The following is a 24,252-nucleotide window of genomic DNA, read 5'->3' on the forward strand; positions in this document are numbered from 1 at the left end:
AGCTGCCCAGGTGCTCTGATGCTGTGTGTTCTCTAGGCCTGCAGGGCCCACTGAGACATTTACGGGCCTTCTGTCCCTGCTCGTCCACCACCCGTCACCAATGTGTCACCTGAGGCCCCATTCCATTGGCATTGGAACCTCCGGGTGTCCTGGGCATCCACAGCCATGCCTTGGCTCAGTCTCTGTTCTCAGAACATGTTAGAACAGAAAGAGTCCTTAACTCGTGGAGGAAGGGGCAATTCCTCCATCATTTCTTCACTGTCCCATTGCTCCTTCAGGGAAGGTAGGACCAGTGGCCCGAAACTCACCTGAAGTGCAATTGGGTCCTCACGCCCATCAGGAGAGGCTGAGAAAGGTCCTGGACAGACTCCACTGCAGGAGACTGTGTGTCCCTTGGGAGAGAGGGATGGTCAGGAAAGGCCACTTCCGTGCTCCCGGACTTTTATACTGCCCCAAGGGCTTGTGACGTTTCAGCCACCTGAAAGACATCCACCTAATCCTCTTAGCTGCAGCAGGGATTGAGCCAATCAGCAGCTGCAAGGAGGCTAGTGATGCCCTCATGAGAAGGACTTCTATGACTCTGTGTGTGCACCTGTGTGTGTGTGTCTCTGTGAATGGAGGTGTGAGTCCATGCGGATTTGGTGGAGATTGAAATTTCTGCAAGTGAAAAAATATTGGTACATTTCAGCGTGGAAATGAACCTCAGGACTCATGTTTCCTGACTGATGGTATTTTACCAACACTTCTGCTCAATCTAGAGCTAATGGCAATAGAAATGGGGTCGGACTTTGAGGATATTCATGATGTAATATTCATTTTGTCAATTAAGACTTTCATTTAAACATGGAGATATCATAAAGAGCATCCTACACAAAATTTTTTTTGGACCGTGGTTACAGAATAAATATCCTAAAACGTGGTGGCTTAAGAGATGACACTTTTATTCTCTTAGTGTCCAGGGACGAGAAGTGAACATCAAGAACTCAGCAGGGCCCCAGGGATTGTGAAGCCCAGTCCCTGACCAAGGCCTGGCAAAATGCTCCTGTTTGTCTTGGTCTCTGTTTAGTAAAGAAGACAAATGGACTTAGGTTTCCGCCTTTCCTAAGACTGTTCAAAATGCATAAACTGGAAATGGTCATGGCCACAAGTAGGAATGAATTGTCGTTTCGACTCAAATGTGTTTCAGCAGACACTCCCAATTCTGTAAGCAGAATAAGCCATAATGACACTTCCAAACCACGAGCTAACCCCGTGCCTTCCTCCCTGCATCTACAACTGCCAAAACCATAATGTGTAAAAAAGGTGCAAGCCTACGACATACTCCAATTCAATCAAAAGTACATAAAGAATATTGGTGTAGAATTACCTGAGGAAAAGTTAAAATTAGGCATATAAACACTGGATTTAAGATATAGACCTGTCAGAAAAGGAGCTTTAAAGAAATGTTTCCCAAAAGCATAAAACCAGCCAGAGGATTTCACTTCTAGACCTCAGACACACCTAGGCAGACAATGGTATTCATCAAGACCTTCATCATCTTTGTATATTGGAATCGTAGTAGACGGAGATGAAGGTGTAGAAGCAAGCTATGGATGCCATATTCCCAAATAATTGGTTACAGCTACAAACATTCTGCTGGTGAGGGGAACGTGTTCCTATGTGATAGCTCCTTTGGGAGAGTGATCTTCCGTCTCCTAGAGCACTAATGTCTAACACTCCTTGGCTTCCTTGGGGTTACTCAAAGGAAAGGACATTCAACAAGGTTTCCTCTGAACATAGAAACTCTGAACAAATTCTGTTCAGAAAGGTGCAGGGACAGTTAAGGAGGTTGAGAATAATCTGAAAGTGTTGCCTTTTGTGGGAGGCAAGGTTAGGAGCTGGGCTGACCTGAATGGTCTCCCTCAGAGAGGGACCACACCCAAATCCCATAATCCAATCAAGCAATTAGTGTGGATTAGAGGACTTTGTGCCTTATCCCAGGGCCAAAAGCCATAAAAGGTGGAGGTGAGGGTCACAATCTGCCATTTGGAAACTGGCTCAGTGAGAGGAGCATCCCTTTGCCACCTGAAGCTCCTGGTTGAATGTATCTTGTGGACACTGTTTCTGCAGGCATGGAGGCTGCCCACCTCCCCCGCTCAGAGGAGCCTCAGTTCAGTGCCTCTCCCAAACCCCAGTCATGCTGGTCAAGGAGAGGCGGTGCTGAAGTCCATGGAGGACCCTCTGTGCCCGAGAGGACATCCCCTGCATCAAAGACACTCTCCTCCCCGACTGACCCATTGGCTCCCGCAGCACCAGGGCTGCCTCCCACCAAGACGCCTCTGAGTTGGAAGAGCCTTTCCCAGGTGGGCGCTGGGCTTCAGAACATGGGCAACACTTGCTATGTGAATGCGACCCTGCAGTGTCTGACCTACACAGAGCCCCTCGCCAGCTACATGCTGTCCCAGCAGCACGGGACCACCTGTAGGAAGCAGACATCCTGCATGCTGTGTACTCTGCAGGCTCACCTGACGCGGGTTCTCTGCCGTCCTGGACGTGTGCTCCGGCCCCTGCCACTCCTGCTCGCCGCCTTCCACAGAGGCAAGCAGGAAGATGCCCATGAGTATCTCATGTTCATTCTGGATGCAATGCAGCAAGCATGCTTGCCTGAGGACAAGCCCTCAGACCCTGAGCGTCCTCAGGACAGCACCCTCATCCAGCAACTCTTTGGGGGGTACTGGAAGTCGCAAATCCAGTGTCTCCACTGCCAAGGCATTTCGAGCACTCTGGAACCTTACCTGGACATCAGCCTGGACATCGGGGCTGCTCAGAGTGTCAGCCAAGCTTTGGAGCAGTTGGTGAAGCCCCAACTGCTGGAAGGTGAAAATGCCTACCATTGTAGTAAGTGTCTAGAGAAGGTGCCTGCGTCCAAGGTGTTGACTTTGCACACTTCCCCGAAGGTCCTCATCCTGGCCTTGAAACGATTCTCAGACTTGACAGGCCACAAAATGACTAAGGAGGTGCAATATCCTGAGCGCCTTGACATGCAACACTACCTGTCTGAGCAGAGGGCAGGACCCTTGGTTTATGTGCTCTATGCCGTGCTGGTGCATGCTGGGAGGAGTTGCCACAGTGGACATTACTTCTGTTTTGTAAAGGCAGGAAATGGCCAGTGGTATAAAATGGATGATGCTAAGGTCAGCGCCTGTGATGTGACTTATGCGCTGAGCCAACCTGCCTATGTCCTCTTTTATATGCAGAAGACTGATCTGGAAAGAGACCTTGGGAGGGAGTCAGTCGAGGGAGGACTCGCATCTCCCGAGGCAGATCCCACGGTGGTGGGTGAGGCCTCAGGAGAGCCAGCAACGGATCCCTCCGTGAACCTTCCTGAGTTGGAGGAGCGTGGGGAAGAGACCTCAAGGCAACAAATGACATTAGACCAGTGGAGATGCCTCCAAGAACACAACCGACCTAAGCCTGAACTGAATGTCAGGAGAAGAGAAATTGCTCTTCCTGAGGACGCAGTCATCCTTCACCACTCCAAATACACACCTGAGATGCCGAAGAATCATCCTCAACAGACCTTCGACCTGCTCACCACTGCAGCTGGGATGATCCCACCTCAGGTGGCCGGGGATGTGGCCAAAGTCCCGCGTGTGCCAGGGAGAGCCAGACCTACCAAGAGGACGAGCAAGAAGGGACAGAGGTCTGGGGAAGCAGTCCAGGGATGCGCCTCCTAACTTTGGTGCACAAGGGCGCACACACCCACAAACACAGCGTCACTCACTCCAAACCCGAACACAGTCCCATCCTGGAAATATTTTGTGTTGTGTGAAGTGTGTGTTCAGTGTGTGTGGAAGAACCATCTATCTGGTGTGTTCATGGGATATGGCCTTCAACTGAAACTAGAGGACACTGATATTTAAAACTGGTTCTTTGTCAGGATCTTATATTGGGATAGTGTGGATTTCATACGGGGTGTATGGAGGAACCTGCCTCTCCTTCAGCCTTGGGGAGAGTGGGGCTACTTGCAGGTGAGAGGCAGTGAGCAGTCATGGTTGAGAGTGGACCTGGGGTTGGAGTGATTTTATTTGACCCTCCCGTGATGCTCCCACTTCCCATTGCTTCTCTTCTATTTATATTGAAAGAATATTTTCCTAAACAAAAGTATTTGTGGGGTCTTGCTAGCAATACACATTGCTTTTGGTCATTGCTTGGAAATTGTAAGAAAGGAATTAAATGCTTATTTGGGGGGAGATAACTGCATCCAGCCTGGTGGAATCACGTTGATTATATTATGTTCACTTCACTCTCTCCCACATTAACACTGAAGAGAAGGAAACTAACAAGGACTCGTATTCCAAAGGGAAATGCCCAGCGTCCTTTGAACATAAGTTTTTACGACTATTTTGCTACCATCTGCTCTGAGGCACCTCCTGACACAGAAGTGGACTCTGGATTTCAGACCAGTTCAAATTCAAATTTGGACCTGGGTTGATACCTCTGGAAAACAGTGCCAAGTTCATGAATCTAGCAACAGGTTTTTGAGGTCAGGTTATAGGTGCTCTGCGTTATCTTTTTATTTTTACAGAAGAGATTGTCAAATTATTGTAGAATGGATATTATTGCATGACCACCAAATGCCTCTGAGTGTGACCATAGATGTGCAGTTGTAACATCACATCATAATGTTATTTTCACTCTGTATTCAAACTTGGACATGCCACCCTTACTGGAGAGTAAGGGGCAATAGGATCTGTGCAGAAGAAATCACACTGGTTTGTAGATTTTCATGTATCAAAGGCAGATTCGAGATATAAAGTGTCAAGGTTTTTTTCTTGTCTGGGAATAGTGTTTCTTTTGACCAATACAGTTTATTGTGTCGTAAAGAGTGAGGGAAACTTTGTGCATGTCCTGCCAAGAGTTCCCTAAGAAGTCCTGCAGGTATCCCTGTCCTCTGCTGACTGTCATAGGGGATGAGACAGCTCATGGACTCGGGGACTTGTCCTCCACAGCAGAGGACCCTGAGAGGGTGTCTGTTGGAATGAGGATACGTCCCCACCTGGACTGATGTGGTGAACCAGCAATTCCTCCCCTGCACTGGATGGAAACGGTCAAGTCCACAACGTGCTGGGGGTCCTGCTTTTGTGCGCCTACACATACACTCCCCCCACTACACAGATGCTGCAGTTTTGCGTTAGGTAAATCTATAGGAATGTCAAAGCGTGCTTACCAATCCGGAATGTCAAGTTTGTCTTAGTGAAATCCATTTTCTAACACATGTAGGGAAATCATCCTGGCAATTTGTAAATTGGTTATAAACAGAAATTAACAAGTTAATCTGAAATTGTTTTATAAATATCTGAATTTCTGATTTAGAAAAAGATCCCATCCAGAGTTCTGCAAGTTACACCATGTTTTCTCCTAGAAGACGTTTTCTGTACTTGTTGATATTATTTTTCTGAAATTGTTATGCAGAATATTGCATCTGCTTTGTTTGTTTTTGCACTAAAAAGTTATTACAAAGTTGTGTGTTTTTTTTTATTCTTGATAATTAATTCCCACATATGATTTGGTGTGCAGGCTTTTTCTCCCCAGTATTTCAGAACCTTGAAATAGTTATTTTATTTCCAGTTTGGCTCCTCACAGAAGCTTCTTTGCCTGCTTCCCGTGAGTGGAATTCCCACAGCCACCTCTAGGTCACCTGCAGCTCAAATTCATATCCTCCCCCCATGGGAATTTCTCACTCCGACTCACTGGCTCAATATAGGGGAAGCGCCAGCAGCCATTTCAGAGGAAATGCAATGGCACATAGGGACATTATTCTTCAGGGTCTCTTCAGTTATGAGAGCTCTGACCAGGAAGATGCTTGTATGAGAAGTTAGGGTGGAGGGAGTAGATTGAACCAGAAGCACACCATCTCTGTCCAAGGCTAGCAGAGACCCCTAGGAGGGATGACGGGAGATGGTTGGATAGCACACTGTGGGGGCTGTGGAAGCTGGACAGTCAGCAGATGGATTCTCTGGTTAGGTGTCTGGACGTCAATGCTCATCCTGTCCAGGCATCCATTAGTCACTCGAGGGGTGTCGCTCTATATCGAGATCTATTACTCATGAGGACAGACCAAAGAATCTGCAGAGCCTCCAACAGAACAGATTCATTAGTTCTTTCCTGGGACACCAGAATTGCCAATCCTGGATGAAGTTCTAGGTAGATCTGCTACCTGTTTCCAGGTTACAATGTGTTGAGTCCTGGCTCCATCAACCTGTGGCAAGATGTCAGGCTGGAATTGTTTTCACAGCGGGGATCTGGGCTGAAACTGGGTTTTGGTGATAGCCCCAAGGCTAGATTCCATGGCACTATATGGAGGTTTAAGCTGGGAGGCCACATCCAATCAATGGTCTATGAGCTTGACAAGGAGGGTAGGTTCCTGTCCATGGTGGGTGAATGTAAGCTGAAGGATTACCTGACTCCCCTTCCTGAGGTTTTGTGTTGTCCAGCAGGAGAAAACAAAGTCAGGACTTTTCACAGGAGATATCCTAGGGAATGTGTCTCCTGGCAGGTTCGAGCTCAGGCAGGAAACTTGGGGAAACAGCTTCTAGGGAGATTGCCTCCTCCCGTGAGGCGTGCATCATCCCATTACCAGCTGCTCCAATTGAAGACACCACAGATGGACCACATCTTAGCTCTGCCTCTCCACTTCATAGAAATCAAGCACAGTAAAGGCATGGAGATGAGAACAATCCATTCCAAGGTGATATTATTAAAAGTGCTCATTTTAATGGGAAAAGAACCCCACCCCTGTGGTGATAAGGGGACATTAAATACATTAGGCTCCTGTTACAGAGGGAGAGATGAGAAGGTTTCAATACAGTGTTTTAGTTTCTTAAGAAGAAGCCATTGCATTCACTCTTCTGGCAGTGGACCGAGCTAATCCTGTCTTCAGAAAGTAGGATAGAGGGGACATTCCTCAGCATCTTAAAAGCCATCTACAGAAAGCCCACAGCAAACATCATTCTCAAAGGGGAAGCACTGGGAGCCTTTCCCCTAAGATGAGGAGCAAGGCAGGGATGGCCACTCTCACCCCTGCTATTCAACATAAGATTCCTAGGAATCAGCCTATCCAAAGAGGTAAAGGATCTATACCATAAAAACTACAGGACACTTCTGAAAGAAATGGAGGGAGACACAAAGAGATGGAAAAATATTCCATGCACACGGACAGAAAGAACTAATATTATGAAAATGTCAGTGCTACCCAGGGCAATTTACACCTTTAATGCAATCCCTATCAAAACACTTTGAGAGGACTTTCAAAAAGAGTGGGAACAAATCATCTTAAGATTTGTGTGGAAACAGAAAAGACCCCAAATAGCCAGGGGAATATTAAAAGGAAAACCATAGCTGTCTTTAAAATTTTTAGTGATACTGTGTGTGATACACGATTTGGAATATATATGGAATCAACACATTTTGTTGCATTAGGGATTTTTCCATTTGGAGACATCTCAGTAAATCATTTCCACGTGGTGACTCTAGCATGTTGGGGCTCACATGCCAGTGATCACACAGAAACAAACAATTGAAGGAAACATGGAACCTGAAGACTCCACAAGCAAGCAAGGGAACTCAGGGAGAGAATGGAATTTTAAGAAATATCTCACAGAGGAAGAGCATGGAGTGAAGACACTCTGGGTGCAGAGACAGGAGACAGTGGGGGATAAGGAGGAGCCCCGCGGTCAGGAGGGAATCCGATGCTGCCAATTCCTTCCAATGTGGCTGCTTTTGCCCTTGGAGTGTCCTAGATAATGTCTGCTTGAAGGCCTTGCTGTCTCATGCTTCTTACCTGGAAATGAGAAATAAGGCCAAACATGTGGGTCTCAGGAATGTGGGAGGGAGCCCCGAATCCAGCAGCACGGCCACTGGGGAGACTCCCTGAGAACCTCTCTCCCTCTCTTTTTCGGCCCCCCTCTCTCCAGCTACTCTGTCGTCTCTCTCTGGTCTCTCCCTTTCTCAAATAAATAAACAAATAAATCTTAAACAGAAACAAACAATGAAACATGTTCATGTCTTGGCATCTATGTCCCCACATCCAAGTCGATTAGATCCGTGGAGCCCGGTGTTACTCAGTATTTCAGGGTGTGGGAAGCACTGAAGTCCTTTGCACATTGCTACACTGACCTCCTCTCTCATGTCCGATCCACCTCCCAACTCAGAGACATTTTCAAGACTTTTCCAACAATGTGGTTTGGTTTTGGGGTCTGCCGTGCACAGTCTGGATCCCTGCTCAGTGAGAGGCTCCATCTCACTCTCCAGCTGGCACAGATCTATCCCCTTAGCTCTCTATCTCAATATGTCTGATGAATAAATAAAATTTAAAGAAACCCTGGTATTTTCTCCACAAAATTCAAATTCTCACATTATTTTCTAATAACTGTGATTCGTGAATGTTATAATTCATTCTGAAAGGAAATAATGGAAACATTAAATGCACGTTTATGTGACCAAAGTTTAAAACAACATGAGAATGGCCACCCAAATCATAAGAATCTGCATAATCACACATTAATTACGTTTAAACAATGCATTAGTCAATCTTGTTCCTAAGAAATATAATTGTTATATAGCACCATTAGTTAACCTAAAAACCCACATTCATTCAGTTGAGAATTTCTCTCTGGGTTTTCAAATCGGTGCTGGTCGTATATGACCATACACATTGCTGCCGACACTCCACCCATGCTGGTTTGGACAAATGGTCTTTCAATACAGAGAGAAGATAAGCAATGGGATGAGGGATGCATGAGGACACGGTCAGACATGCTCACACTGACCCCAGGTCCTCAGCGTCATTTCCACACTCAGAGCTGGCTGCTCACTGCTTCCAATCCTTTCACCTGCAAGTGGCCCCATTTTTCCCCCACGGATGAAGGAGGGGAGGATTCACCCAATGTGCATTCAACTGTGCTAAATACATCTATTACTAATATCCATAACCTATACCAGTTTGTTCAGATAACTCTGTCATTTTCCATATCTGGATGAGAGTGGATTTTCCTTTGGGAAGATAGGTTTGGGTTTGGTTTGGCTGTGTTTGGTTGTGTTTGGTTTGGTTTGGTTTGGTTTTTTGATGGCTGGGAAGCAAGACACGTGAGGTGACGAGAGGGGGAGAACAGGCCTGCTCAGGACTTCTTCTGCTAGCCTTTCTCCCTGGTCTCCCTGTGCACATGGACAGAATCCCCTCCACTGCCCATGAAGTCCCAATTGTGCTGGAGAGCCCAGCATTAAGGCCCTTTGCTCAAGCCTGCCTGCCTCCTCACCCCTGTGCCCTATATTCCTGCATGTCCAAGAATCCTTAGGCTACTTTGCTAGTTCCAATCCCAACATGTCCCCGTGAAGATAGGCCTTCCTACCTTTGGACCTCTGGGATTTTCATAGGCTTCCAGAAATTAGGGAATATTTCTATTTATGTACGCATCTCTTGAGCGCCCAGGATGCTGCATTTTCCTCAGAAGCCATGAGATAGCAATAGGGCAGCATTTATGGGATGAGACAGGGGCCTGAGGCTCAAGGGGCCAGACTCTGACCCGGGTCACATAATGATTGCATGAATGGGAGTTACTTAGGGCTTGGGGGCGGGAGAAGGATCCCACACTGTGGCTTCTCTACTGGCCTCTGTCTTTTAAAAGCCCAGGGTGCTCATTGAGGAACTCCTCTACCCTCTACCTAAAGGCATCCGCACAGAGAGAGGGAACACCCTTAAACAGGTGCCCTGGAGTGAGAAAAGAGCAGTCAGTTGTTTTTTGAAAAAAAAAAAATTCTCTGAATACAAGTATGGAAGTGCTTGGTTTGGTTTGGTTTCATTGACATGGTGTTGTATTGTTTCCATGGGCCCATATCAGAGATAACCCTGAGAAAGAGAGACAGAGAGAGAACAATGAGGGAGAGAGACAGAGAGAGAGAGAGAGAGAGAGAGAGAGACCGTGGCCTTGGTCTCGTGCTCTTTGGACAACTTGTCAACCATTGCCTCCTTAGGATATCATCAGGAGGGTAAAAAATCTCCTTGCCCAGGTCTCAGAAAGGAGGCATCATGATCCAACTTTAAAGATGGATCCAGAATATGTATAGAGGGAAACCACCCACTCATCCCATTACAGACCAACCTGCGACTGAAGGCCCATACAGTACACAGGGCTCCCTCACAGGGTGAACAGGGATCAATGTTCCCTATGCAGTACTTCACGAAGGAGACTGGGTGTGCAGGAGACCCTCAAAGTCTACATATCCCTCAAAACTATCAAGCTGTTGTCTCGTCTCAGTTAATTAAGGCTGGAGGAATTAAATTAACTATAGAGAGTTTCAGAATTGCTGAGTATAAAAAAAGTAAACAAAATCAAAAGAAACACATGCACGCATTTCATCGGTGCTAACATTTTATTAAGGGAAATAAAACACTACACACAATTCTAAATTAACGCTGAGAAAACCGAAATGCACAGATGAAATATTGCCCATCACAATGCCCACAAAGCTACCACCACAGTCTAGAAAAACTCATCTCAGTAGAAAACAATATGTCTATTTGCAGGGCCCATAGTGGGTGCTCGATGCTGACACCCCAAAGGCAGACATGTGTACACCACAGACACCTTAACATCTTAGATTCTATTTCCATTGGAGTGACAAGTGCTCATTCAAAATTCCCTGCATTTCTTGGAAAACCTATTTGCAGAAGAGAAAATTCACTTTCCAGAGGAAAGACTACCCTTTGCCACAGCACACAGATTTCCCTAAAGTAAAGTGCAAGGTGTGTTTTGGGGTTCAGTGTCCGTGCACAGACCCCAGGGGCATGAGGGGTAGCACGCTGTGGACCCGAGAATTTCCATGCAATGGAGCTGAGCAAGTGCTGATTCCCCACATGAGTCCAGTAGGGACTCATGGTCCTCAGGTCCATGAGGGTCCTCAGGTCCGCAGTCACCCCGTCAGGGTGCAGTGGGCCGGACGACAAGGGTCCGAGGCCAGGATCTGGCTCATTCGCTCTCACTGTCTTCTGAGGATGAGGACACCTGTAGGTCACCGTGGAGGACACTCCAGGAGCCACAGACACAGGCTCTGTGTGACATGTGGGGGGCAGGAGGGCCCTGAGCAGGGCCTGGCTTCTCGGGAGAAAGGAATGAGGGAGCGACTAGGAACCGGGAGCTCCAGCAGCTTCTGTCCAATCTGGTGAAGACCATTCTCAGGGGCTGAGTGGGGGCCCGTGCAGAGGGCGGCCATGGGGGATCGGTGCAGGGCTGCAGAGTTCCGAGGTGAGGTGTGGCAGATGTGGGCTGGCGGCCCTTGCTTGGCTGGAGGGCAGGTGTCTTCCTGGTCTGTGGGGGCCCAGCTGTGCATCCACGGGCAAGTCTGCTTCCTGGAGGACACAGACTCCCCGAAATCCCCACAGGGACTCCCTGGGTGCTCCTGGGAGTGTGCTGGCTGGGACTCCACCGTGCTTTCTTTTGGGGGTTCTGGGACCTGTCTAGGGACATCTGGGCACATTTCTTGCCTGGAGTCTGGAGAGGCATTTGAGAATTGTCGGCCAATGCGTTGCTGACAGCGGGATGGGTGTTCTCAGGATACTTGGGTGGTGCCTGGGTGTGTCCCAGCCCATGACCCTTGGAGCCAGCCTTGGGACCCTCTAGGGAGACTCTGCAGGGCCTCTTGGCTCTCTGCTGCACAACCAGGCTATTAGCCCTGACACAGGGTTGGCGAGCCAGCTGAGGGGGGTCAGCGATCAGCCCTTCCTGGGCACCAGGAGGTCCACCAGGTGGGCTGAGGCTAACTTTAGTGCTACTCAGAGGTGATGTGGAATGGCACTGGAGTCTCATGACAGGGGTCTCAGGACGTGGCTGCATCAGCAGGGCAGGATCAGGGATAGAAGGCCTCCTGGTGGTGTAGACGGGCATCGGCATGTGTGGACGCTGTGGGAAAAGAGAACACACGGGACTCCATGAGTTTGGCCCCAGCACCAAGGCAAAATGAACACTCAGGAAAGAAAGAAAGAAACCAACAAATGGCCAAGTCCTTCGTAACCACCCCCTCCCCCGGAAGAGGGAAAGAAAGAGATGGAATCTGTTGACCTAGGAGTAGGGAATGCGGCTGCAAGGCTGGTCCAGAACAAAGGCATGACAGGACTGTTGATGCACTTGAGACATGTGGGGGGACACACAAAGTCCTGCCTCACAGCGATGCTTCCTCCATTGGAACAGCTCTTCCATCCACTCTGCTCATGAGGCGATAGGAGTCCTGCTGCTGGAGAGTCATGGTGGCAGCTCCTTACTGGGGACAGGCAGGGGGGTGATGTGTCATGAAGGACAGAGGCCTGTTCTCTGAGGTTGGTATGTGCTCCAGGAGTGCCGCCAATGACAGTTGCAGTTTCTTTCATGCAGAGCCTATGAGAGAGTCTGCCTTGGCATGTGCCAAGCTCCATACATTCCCTGGTGCAGGGACATTGTCCAGCTACAAAACCCCACACCAAATCAGCAGGGACAGCTCCATCACCCAGATGTGGACCCTGTTAGCCTGGGAGCTCCTCTGCCTGCCTCGCCCAGCCTGGCCCTGCTCCCAGTCCCCCTGCACACTGTGCAGGCACACGGACTCGGGGTCTGTCGTATCAGCCCTGGCGTTCGGGTCACAAGCCCCAATCCTCACCTTCGTCTCTCTGCCTTCTCCCTCTCAGCCTGGTTCAACAGCCCAGCCTGGTGCCACTGACTCCCCGGCTCCACATTCTCCTTCAGCCTCCTGCAGCCCAAGGCCACAGGAACGAGTGTCGTGCCCCAGTGTTTTATGGGGCATCTGGTGCTTGATGCCTTGTGTCCAAAGGCCCCACAGTCCCTGCACTTTACCTGTGGAGGAAAGGGGAGTGTTCAGTTCATCCACTCAAATGCCAGTGAACCTGCCAAGCACATGAATGGGAGGCCATCCTCATGGAGTGGCACATGGGATGAGGACAGGGGACATCCTATCTGGCTAGTGAGGTGTCAGTATAGTGAAGACCTCTGGATGCTTACTCCCCATCCTGTGGAAGGGAGGAAAGGGGAAGAGGGTTTGGAGGTGTCAGGTTGAAGACAGGTGGAAACATCATTAAGACTCGGGACAAACACAAGGCTCAATCTGATCTAATGGTGCCCTGGGGCTGATGCTCAGAGCCTCTGAGTGTCCCAGTGTATAGCCTGGGGGATTTCCTGCCCATATCACGATTGACAACTGAGTCTGGGCCACGATCTTACGGGAGCCTAGCCTGTCTCAAGACCCCTGGCAGAGCTCCTGCTTCAAAACCCATGGCAGCCTCCCCACTCACCCTGGGATCCTCCTCTGTGCTGGGAACTCTGAGGGCCAGTCCTGCTGTCTGTGGCCTCTTGCCTTTCTGGGGTCTCAAGGGGCTGTGGGGCCCAAGCTGGGAGTGACGGGCCACCATCTGTCCCACATCCTGGGGGGACAAGTCAGTCTGCTTCGGTGATGGGTTTCAGGTAGCCTGAGGGAAAAGAAACACATGAGTCCTATTCACCATGACATGGGCCTGCTCCCTGTACTGTCTTCCCAAGGAGGCCTTAGTGAGCTTCAGGAGAGTTGTGCAAACACACTTTTCCCCCTGTCACTTCTCTTTCCTCCTTCCTGCCTGCGTTCTCCTGGCCAAGCCACATCCCCACTCTGAGGAAGGCCGCCCTTAAGCAACGACTCTTGTTGACACTATCATTAAGTCTCTCCACATCCCCTGTGGAAGCAAAACCAGGGACAGGACCTCTCCCGATTGAGGTCCAGTGGGATGCACCATGGAGCTCGCAAAGGGCAAAAGCATCAAGAAACTGGGCTTCCCTCTCATGTGAATGCCCCTTGTGACACCAGAGGAAGCCACAGTTAAGTCCAAATTTATTGGGAAAACACATTCTCCTCTACTCGGTGGGAAGCTGCCCATCTGAACACTTCCATTCCATGTGTTCGTGGCAGTGCCCCCAATTAACTGCCATCGAAGCTTTGGGAGGTGAATTTCTTTTCTCTTGGAAACCAGGTGATCCTTCTATTGAAAAAAAGGTCAATTATTTATGGGAGAGAGAGAGAGAGAGAGAGAGAGAGAGAGAGAGAGTGTATGAGGGAGAGTGATCACCTGAGCTGTAGGAAGGACAGAGGCAGAAGCACACACTCCAGTTATCAGAAACCCAGTGAGGACCTGGATCCATCTCCAGAGCTTGAGATCATGACCTGATCCAAGTCAGTCCCTGAAACAATGGAGCTGCCCAGGTGCCCTGATCCTGTGTGTTCTCTAGGTCTGCAGGGCCCACTGAGACATTTACGGGCCTTCTGTCCCTGCTCGTCCACCACCCCACACCAATGTGTCACCTGAGGCCCCATTCCATTGGCATTGGAACCTCCGGGTGTCTTGGGCATTCACAGCCATGCCTTGGCTCAGTCTCTGTCCTCAGAACATGTTAGACCAGAAAGAGTCCTTAACCCGTGGAGGAAGGGCCAATCCCTCCATCATTTCCTCACTGTCCCATTGCTCTGTCAGGGAAGGTCAGACCAGTGGCCTGAAAACTCACCTGAAGTGCAATTGTGGTCCTCACGCCCATCAGGAGAGGCTGAGAAAGGTCCTGGACAGACTCCACTGCAGGAGACTGTGTGTCCCGTGGGAGAGAGGGATAGTGAGGTTGGCCACTTCCGTTGCTCCTGGACTTTTATACTGCCCCAATGTCACGTGACGTTTCAGCCACTTGAAAGACGTCCCCCTAATCCTCTTAGCTGCAGCAGGGTTTGAGCCAATCAGCAGCTGCAAGGAGGCTAATGATGCCCTCATGAGAACGATTTCTATGACTGTGTGTGTGCGCCTGTGTGTGTGTGTGTCTGTGAATGGAGGTGTGAGTCCATGCGGATTTGGTGGGGATTGGAATTTCTGCAAGTGAAATTATATTGGTACATTTTACTGTGGAAATTAACCTCAGGACTCATGTTTCCTGAACTACTGGTATTTTACCAACACTTCTGCTCAATTTAGACATAATGGTATTAAAACTGGGGTCAGGGTTTGAGGTTATTCAAGATATTATATCCATTTTCTCAACTAACTTTCAGTTCAAAACTGAAATATCATAAAGAGCAAGATCTTCCAATCGTCTATAATCGCTTGATTGGATTAAGGGATTTGGGTGTGGTCCCTTTCTCATAGAGACCTTTCAGGCCATTCCAGGTCCTAATCGTGACTCTCTCATCAGACAGCACCTTCAGGTCTTTCTCAACCTCCCTAACTGCCCCTGCTCCTGTCTGAACAGAATTTGATCAGTTTCTATGTTCAGTGGATATCTCTATGAATGTCCTTTTTCTTCCTCAGTAACCTCAAGCGAGCCAAGGAGTGTTTGACGTCAGTGCTCTAGGACAGGGAAGATCACTCTCCAAAGGAGATCAGGTATCACATAGGAACACGTTCTCCTCACCAGCCAGAATGTTTGTAGCTTTAACGAATTATTTGGGAATATGGCATCCTTTGCTTTGCTTCTACACTTCCATCTCTCTCGACTATGATCCCAATCTACAAAGATTGTGAAGGTTTTGATGAATACCAGTTTCTGCCTAGCTGTGGCCCGGGTCCATCACAAGCGAAATTCTCTGGCTGGTTTTATGCTTTTGTGAAACATTCCTTTGAAACTCCCTTTCCTACAAGAGTCTATATCCTAAATCCAGTGTTTATATGCCTCATTTTAACTGTTCCTCAGGGAATTCCACCCCAATATCCTGTATATTCTCTTGATTCAGTTGGAATATGTTGTAGGCTTGTGCCTTTTTCCACATTCTGGGCTTGGCAGGTGTAGATGCAGGTAGGAGGGCACTGGGCTAGCTTGTGGTTTGAAAGTGTCGTTATGGCTTCTTCCGCCTTCAGAATTGGTCGTGTCTGCTGAAACATTTTTGAATCGACATGACAATTCATTCCTACTTGTGACCATGATCCTTTGCATTGGAAAAGGAGGCATCTTTGTGCAGGATAGAATAGTGAAGAATAATGAAGTTTAGGAAATTGTATAAGTCTTACGAAAGGTGGAAACCTAAGTCTATTTGTCTTCTTTACTGACCAGAGGCCAAGAAAAACAGGAACATTTTGCCAGGCCTTGGTCACTGACTGGGCTTCACAGGCCCTGGGGCCCTGCTGAATTCTTGATGTTCACTTGTCATCCCTGGACACAAAGAGTAAAAGTGTCATCTCTGAAGCCACCATGTTTTAGGATATTGATTCTGTACCCATGGAGTCCAATCAAAATCTTGTATAGATGCTCTATATGACATCTACATTTATACCTGAAAGTTTTAATCCCTGAGCCTTCCCTGCCGATGAAGGCACATACTGAGACCCCTGATGAGACTGTCCAGTCCCATTCCACATCTCCTCTGAGTACCCATAAAGTTAGCCTCAGCCCACCTGGTGGACCTCCTGGTGCCCAGGAAGTGCCGGTCGCTGACACCCCTCACCTGGCTCGCCAACCCTGTGTCAGGGCTAATAGCCTGGTTGTGCAGCAGAGACCCAAGAGGCCCTGCAGAGCCTCCCTCGAGGGTCCCCAGGCTGGCTCCCAGGCACATGAGCTGGGACACACAAAGGCACTACCCAAGTATCCTGAGGAGAACACCTGTCCCGCTGTCAGCAACGCATTGGCAGACAAATGTCAAATGCCCCTCCAGACTCCAGGCAAGAAATGTGCCCAGATGCCCCAAGACAGGACCCTGAACCCCCGAAAGAAAGTCGGTGGAGCCCAGCCAGCACACTTCCGGGATCACCAAGGAAGCCCCTGTGGGGATTTCAGGTAATCTGTGTCCTCCAGGAAGCGACGTGCATGTGGATGCCCAGCCATGACCCCACAGACCAGGAAGACACCTGCCCTCCGGCCAAGCAAGGGCCCAAGCCCACACCTGCCACACCTCACCTGGGAATGCTGCAGCCGTGCATCGATCCCCCACGGCCGCCCTCTGCACGGGCCCCCACTCAGCCCCTGAGAATGGTCCTCACCAGATTGGACAGAAGCTGCTGCAGCTCCCAGTTCCTAGCAGCTCCCTCATTCCTTCCTCCCGAGAAGCCAGGCCCTGCTCAGGGCCCTCCTGCCCCCCACATGTCAGACGGAGCCTGTGTCTTTGGCCCTTGGAGTGTCCTCCATGGTGACCTACAGGTGTCTTCATCCTCAGAAGACAGTGAGAGTGAATGAGCCAGCTCAACTGGCCTCAGACCCTTGTCCTCCACCCCACTGCACCCTGACGGGGTGACTGTGGACCTGAGGACATGGCCCCTCCTGGACTCATGTGGGGAATCAGTGCTTGCTCAGCTGCATTGTGTGGAAACTCTCGGGTCCACAGCGTGCTGCCTCTCATGCTCCTGGGGCCGTGCACCCACCCCCAAAACATACCTTGCACTTTCCTTAGGGAAATCATGCACTATGGCAAAGGCTACTCTTCCATGTGGAATGTCAATTTTCTCTTCTGTAAATAGATTCTCTGGCCTCCCGGTGGCTCCCTACAGGCTGCATGTCCCCTCTGTCCCAACTCAGGGTGCAGGGGCCTCGGCCTGGAAGGGGCATCAGATCGCCCCGATGAACTCCAGCCGGACGGAGCTGCTGGAGCAGGAAGTCCGACAATTGCAGCTCGCCTTGCAGCGCAGGGATGTCATCTTAATTTGCAGCTTCTTAGACGACTATCATGGATTCGCCACCACGGACTAGGTGCCGGACCTGCTGTTCACCGAGTGTGCACCTGCCCCTCCGCAGCCCAGGGGTGGGCCACCTGCTGGTGGGGAGGCTGGGGATGGTGTGAGCTTCCCGGCCTCAGGCTTCTCCCCGGCCTGGAGCAAGGTCACCCAGGCCCTAGCGGGGTCCTGGAGGGCAGCCCCGGGGCCTGGCCTGTGGCAGGTCAGCCAGAGGGGCTGTGCTTGTGCTCAGCAGCCGTCCTACTCCCCCGTGACGAGGCCTGTGTCTCCTCCCCACTGTCACCAGGGTCCTGAGCTGGCCTGTATCCCCATTGAAAGGGAGGTTTGAGAGTCCATCGGGGGTCTGTGTCCTGGGGCAACCAGACCAGGGGACCCCGGGACGCCCCAGGCCCACTCCGATATGGGTCATGGGCCTGGCCGGAGCCCTTTCATGCTCAAGCCTTCAGGAGGCCCCAGCAGGTGCGCGCACTTCACCAGGAGCTTTCCGTGGCCCAACGCACAGAGCTGATTTCCCCTGGGGCTCTGACCTAGTTGCGGTCAGAGGGTGACAGCCCCCATGATGAGAGGTCGCGTCCACAGGACGATTCATGGGATGCCCTTGCCCTCCTCTAGATATGGGTGCATCGTAGCTGCGTGTGGTGACGACGTCACGGTCCTGCAGCGCTAGAAACTGTGAGTGACTCCGGCTCCTGCAGGAGGGCCTTCCTTCTCCAGGAGGGCAGCGAGTGGACTGTGGGGCGGGGGCGGGTGCACCCTCACCCCACACATCTGCAATTCCCGTGACAGGGTAAAGTCTAAGGCCTCTTCTGGAAAAGAGCGAAGGAGAGCCAGGATGGGGTGCGGGCCAGCATAGGAGATTCATACTGCTTTTGAGTGAACCTAGAAAGTGCTGAAGTTGCTGGTGTAGGTGTGCAGTCACCATCCGGTGCCTTTAAAGGTAAGTTCCCGTTTTTTGGAACAAGGAGAGGACTTTAAACATTTCCAGGGACTCAAGTTGGCTGAGATTGACCAATGGTGGTTCCCTGACGCTGAGCTGAAGTACAAAATTCTAAGGATATTTGGGCAGGTGTCAACTGAAACCTCTCCAGGAAGACAAGAGCTGCTCCTTGGTTCCCAAGTAGACTCAAAAACATTTGACGACTCTGACCATCCAAGAACAAAATCCCTATGTCTTCCAGCTCATCACAGGAGTTATCTGGGCCTACAGGAGCCCTCATAAAGTTTTATTAGAGATTCAGTTAGGTCATGGGATGCCTGGTTGGATTTCAAGTTTTGACAGGATCAGTTCTCAGTGTCTGAGCTGAAGCAGGTAATTCTGAGGATGCTTCAGTTCAGGATAACTTTCTCCATCATCTTCAGGGAGGCGAGTGATCCCTGGGCTCCCAAGTGTTCTTTAAAAATTTTGGGGAGGTTCTAGTGGACCAAGGATGCCTAGAAATGGCCGCAGCTTGCTATGTAGAGAGGGTTTCTGGGAGGGGTTCAGAGGGAAAACCAGGCATAGCCCAGTTAACTCCCTGAAATGAGGATGGAATAGAGATGGAGGAGAAAAAAAGAGAAGGTAGAGCTACTTGGGGAGGGAACCTGAGCTCCATGAATAGGGACCAGCCACCCCAACTGTCAGAGTCGACAAGCACATCTCCCACCCCTCACCCCTTTTCAAAAAGTGCAACACGGTTAAATACCACTGGGCTCAACAGTAGAACTTCTAGATTTGAGTTCTGATCCTCCACTCTGGCCTCTAACTGGAAGTGTGGGACACAGAACCTGGGCACTTTCAAATCTCAGATGCTCATCTGTTCGGTGATCTATAGTTGCCAAACATCACTATGCAGGAGATTTGACTGGACACGTGGTTTTAAAAATTCAGATTTTTAATTTAAGAATTCCGAATATGAAAGTGTGAGACTCGGGGACAGACTTCTGATTTTCAAAAATATTCTAGGTACTAGAATCAACTTTTTATTTTTATAGTTTTTTTTAATTTTTATTTATTTATGATAGTAACACACAGAGAGGGAGAGAGAGGCAGAGACACAGGCAGAGGAAAAAGCAGGCTCCATGCACCAGGAGCCCGACATGGGATTCGATCTCGGGTCTCCAGAATCGCACCCTGGGCTTTGACGGCAGGCGCTAAACCACTGCGCCACCCAGGGATCCCTAGAATCAACTTTTTAAAAAACGTTTTTATTTATTTATTTATGAGAGACACCGAGACAGAGGCAGAGACACAGGCAGAGGGGAAGCAGGCTTCCTATGGGGAGCCCGATGTGGGACTCAATCCCCGGACCCCAGGATCATGATCTGAGTCAAAGGCAGATGCTCAACCATTGAGCCACCCAGGCATCCCGAGGTGACTAGAATCAATTTGTCTCTGGAAACACTGATTTTTATTACCTCCAAGGCCACTTCTAGCTCTAACATTTTAACATTGTAAGAATTCTCGTAAATCTGAATGTGACACTTATACATAGTTTTTATGATTGAACAACAAATACGGTGTGTGTGTGTGTGTGTGTGTGTGTGTGTGCATATAGGCATAATATGTAGCATGAAATGTAGAACGATATCCAATCCCTAATCTAGGTAAATGAGAACAATGTTAGAGAGAAGGGAGGAAAAGTTATGGCACAATTTGCACATACTGGGGAATAATCTATGTACATTTATGCTGTCAGGGAATTGTGTGATTTGTAAGGAGAGTAAGCCGAACAAGTCACTTTTAACTTGAGTGCCTGAGTAAGTGGTAAAAATATTTACTAAGATCTAGAATACTAACTGAAGCTCAGTTTTGTAAAGGAAGGGATAAACTGCAATAAAAACTAGTTATTTAGGGGTACCCATCAGAGATCCAATTAGGGAAGACCAATGCCCTATAAAACTTTAGCATGAAGTTAAAGTCGGAAGCACAGTGTATGATTTTTATCAGACAAGCTCATTTAGGTCAACAAAAACCATGCTGAGTATTCCGAACACGAAATGCAATGCAAAGGATTGCTACACAGGTAGCAGATGGTCAAAAGTCCACAGAGGTTAATAACTAATGGCCCGGAGGAGGAAATGGGAAAGGCGCTATCAGTGGCAGGGTCCGAAATCCTGGTGTTAGCTACCTACAGCTGGGGCTGGATGTATGAGTATGGGACGCAGCACAGCTGGTGCTCAGACCTCTAAGTCAGGAGCAGCACATGAATGATACTTAAGACTTTAAGGAAGGAGTGTTCCATGACTGGGGCCCAGACAAGTGGGGTGTGGACATCCTGCAGACAGTGTTCAGACTTTTGAGGAGAAGATACGGCCGAACAGGGGTCACGGAGAACCAGGGTACACAGCAAAAGAGGTTATGTCCCAGCTCGGCCTCTAATGGCTGCACCCCCTGGGTGCTGCTAGTTCCTTCAAGGGATCTTGCAAGGCTGCTGAGAAAGCCAAAAGGAGTTGGATCCTGGAGCCAACCATCTGTTGCTGTTGGGGTGCTGCTGGCCAGAGCTGGAAATGGAAGGGAGAGTCTTCACCCTATATCTTAATTTCCTGCCTACTGCCAATGTCTTGCATTAAAGGGGCTAATGGGGAGCAACTGGACTCCAGGTCTGGTGGATGCAGTGTGCAGGGCATCCATGCACTGCCGTGGAGTGAAGTAGAGAACGGAGACTTGGAGCCTGGAAGGGCTGGTGAGTAGGTAATGCCACATCAACAGGAGAGGCTGAAACATGGGAGCTCGTGGAATTGCTTAGAGACATGTGTAATATGAAGGTTGATGCATCCAGGGTGTGCACAATCCCAGGAAAGGGAGAACATAGGAGAACAGGGAAGAAGAGAAAGAAAGTAGTTGGAAGATTTCTATCTTCGAGGCCAGAGGAGACAGGAATGAAGGAGGAGACAGACCACATTGTGAAATGCTCGCGAAAGTACCAAGGTAAAAAAAATACCAACCATCGATGGCTGAGGGTGCCCCTGGAGTGTTTACAAAGAGCATGGTGACCGACACATGTCTAAGAGGTCATGGTCTCCTCAATAAGAGAAATCCCAGCAGCATGAAGGTGGTAGACGATGTTTCTGTGAGTCGAGAAGCAGAGGAAGACATTATACACACCACTGTTAATTTTGCAAGGAAAGGGGAGAGAAAAAAAAACCAGAAAGAACAGGGGATGAGACCTAAATATATTTAGATTCTCAAAGGCAGTTAGTTTTATCTGAGGCCTGGGTAAACAACTTCTGGGAAGACCCCAGGACCTGTGCTACATTCAAAAAGAGAGCTTTTTCCACCCTCTCGGCTCTTGCATGGTTTTCAGAATAAAAAAAATCAGCCCATTAGCCATGAAGATATGTAGCTGCGACAGAACATTTTTTAAAAACATGTTTTTATTTCTTATTTTCCAGCCTTTAGAAATTGGCTCATCCTTGGAAGTTGTGTTTTATTCTGCTCTCCCTTATTTACATCTCTGCAGAAAGCAGGCTAATCAAATAGGTAAGGAAATTCTCCAGAGCAGAGCCAAGGGGCTGTGTTTCTTCTGTTCTGGAGCAGTGTGCTGTCAGTCTAGGATGACAGTGGCCTATGACATATATCTTGCGAGCCCTGAAACCTGGGAGTCTGAATTTTGGCAAATCAGGGCAAAAGCAAACCTGTATGCCGTTACTATCATCCCGGACAAGCAAGGATCACAAGGTCACAGGAGGGATCTTGGAAAGAGTCCAATTCTTCCTCAGCTGTGTCCACTTCTTCTTCCACCTAGCTGCTCACCGGAGCTGCTAAAAAGTATTCCTTGCTCAGGCTTCTGCTCTCAGTCAGGGCCCCATTTTGTGGACATGCTAAGAACATAAGACCAAAAGCCTGAAGTGTTGCTGTGACTAAGCCAGCAACAGTGGCATCTGCTTGGGTCTCTATCTCCTCTGCTGTAATGAAGGTGTTGAATTAGACTATCTCTAGGAACCCTGCTCTTGAAGAGGCCAGGACTGCTACATTCTCACTACAAGTGGCCAGCATGAAGATGCTACCCAATCTTTGGCCAGCTTAACCTTTGACACAGGCCCTTTTCATTATGACACTTGATGTCCCAGATTGAAGAGGGAGGGGAAGCCATGCTAACAGATATCTGTGAAGGAGCTGGAGAAGCATGAGCCAGCAGTACTGCAAAGGCGGCCACAATTTGTGTCGATCACATGGGCCATTTACTATGTGGTTGAGTCGTCTCATATTATAGACACCAGAGTCTGAACGACAAAGACCCAGGGTCACACCTCTGTCTGAAGCCAGGGTTTTAGAACATTTCAACCATGGTCCCACCTTTCCATTTTCCCTGTTTCATCTGTTAATCTGCTCACTCTCTTTATCAATCCATAAAATAATTAATGGGGCCTCTACCAGCAAGTGGGGATTCCAAAGGCCAACATAACACAGTGCCTTCCCCCAGGCAGCTCACGGCTGACAGAGGGTATTTCTCTGCAGTGTTGGAAGCTGGATTGACAGCTTCATTCATAGAATGCAAATGTGGGAGGTCAAGAGAAAAAATGCAGAGATGTTTGCCGCATTGGATCTCACAGCCAGAGGATCTTTGCTTCTCACTTTCTGTAGCTCCTGCTTGGCTTTTAATTATTCTTCTTTTTTTTGCAGCAAAGTGGTGTCAGTTCAGCTCTACAGCCCCCAAACTTATCTTCAAAGGAAAGGCACTCAACTGCACAGCGACCATCCATCTTCTGGCACTGCATCCTTCTGCGTATAGCTCCATGGGCTGAGTGAAGAAAGCAAGGCCTCAGTTATCCAGTAATTGGTGACCAGAAAGCAACATAACATCACCCAGGCCAAAAATCACAATTCCCTATTACCGAGTCTCCTGCAGACACAGAGTACACGCCTAGCGATCAGAAAAAGCACATGTCACCTGAGCAGCTGTATGGGAGCTCAGATTCCCTGCACAACTTACACAGTGTCCTTACTAGGTATTCAATTCCCTCTGCCATAGTCATTTCTAGGATATCAAGAAGCAGAGCATGTCTTCCTGGGATGGAGGCAGTCTACTTTCTAATTTCAATAACATTCCTTTCCAATGTGTGATTGTTTTCATGTCTCCAAATTAATAGTCTCAGACATATAACAAAAGGGAAAGATGGTGCTGTTTATACTGTAGGCAGGTCAACAAGAGACCACATGCAACGATTGATAACAGCTGTGTGGCTGTGGAGTTTCAAAATTTTAGGTGCAAAGATAAACCTGAGGCTGATCCATTCTGTAAGAAATATCAATGAATAATGGGTTAAATTCTGGAATTGAGGGTGATATGGACAACGAGTTTTTCTTCTGAACAAAGATTAAGCTGAAGAGAGTAAGGTATTTTGAGAGAAGTGATTGAAAATAGTTTTTGGTGATAGATGTTCTCAGGAGAAATAATACAAAGAACTGGCAGTCACTCCCAAAGGGAACCTGTTCTAGGAAAATACAGCTTTCAGGAAGAGAAAGAACACATATTGCTGTCCTATACCTGAGATAATGCCATGCTGAAGAAACACTGAACCTGTTCATGCCCCAGTTAGGACTCAGACCAACAGAAAGGAATTGCACAGCCTTAGATTTCTGCTCA

At 48.8% G+C, this 24,252-nt stretch overlaps 1 protein-coding gene across 1 annotated transcript; it reads left to right on the plus strand.

The window, feature by feature from the left end:
- Positions 1–2,111: 2,111 nt before the first annotated feature.
- On the plus strand, positions 2,112–17,702 carry LOC140599556 (ubiquitin carboxyl-terminal hydrolase 17-like protein 6). The gene is made up of 2 exons (XM_072762700.1): positions 2,112–3,632; positions 17,532–17,702. Exons 1-2 carry the CDS (start codon positions 2,112–2,114, stop codon positions 17,700–17,702), a joined length of 1,692 nt encoding a protein of 563 aa, XP_072618801.1.
- Positions 17,703–24,252: the final 6,550 nt, after the last annotated feature.

Source organism: Vulpes vulpes, chromosome 7, assembly GCF_048418805.1.
Source record: "Vulpes vulpes isolate BD-2025 chromosome 7, VulVul3, whole genome shotgun sequence".
NCBI lineage: Eukaryota > Metazoa > Chordata > Mammalia > Carnivora > Canidae > Vulpes > Vulpes vulpes.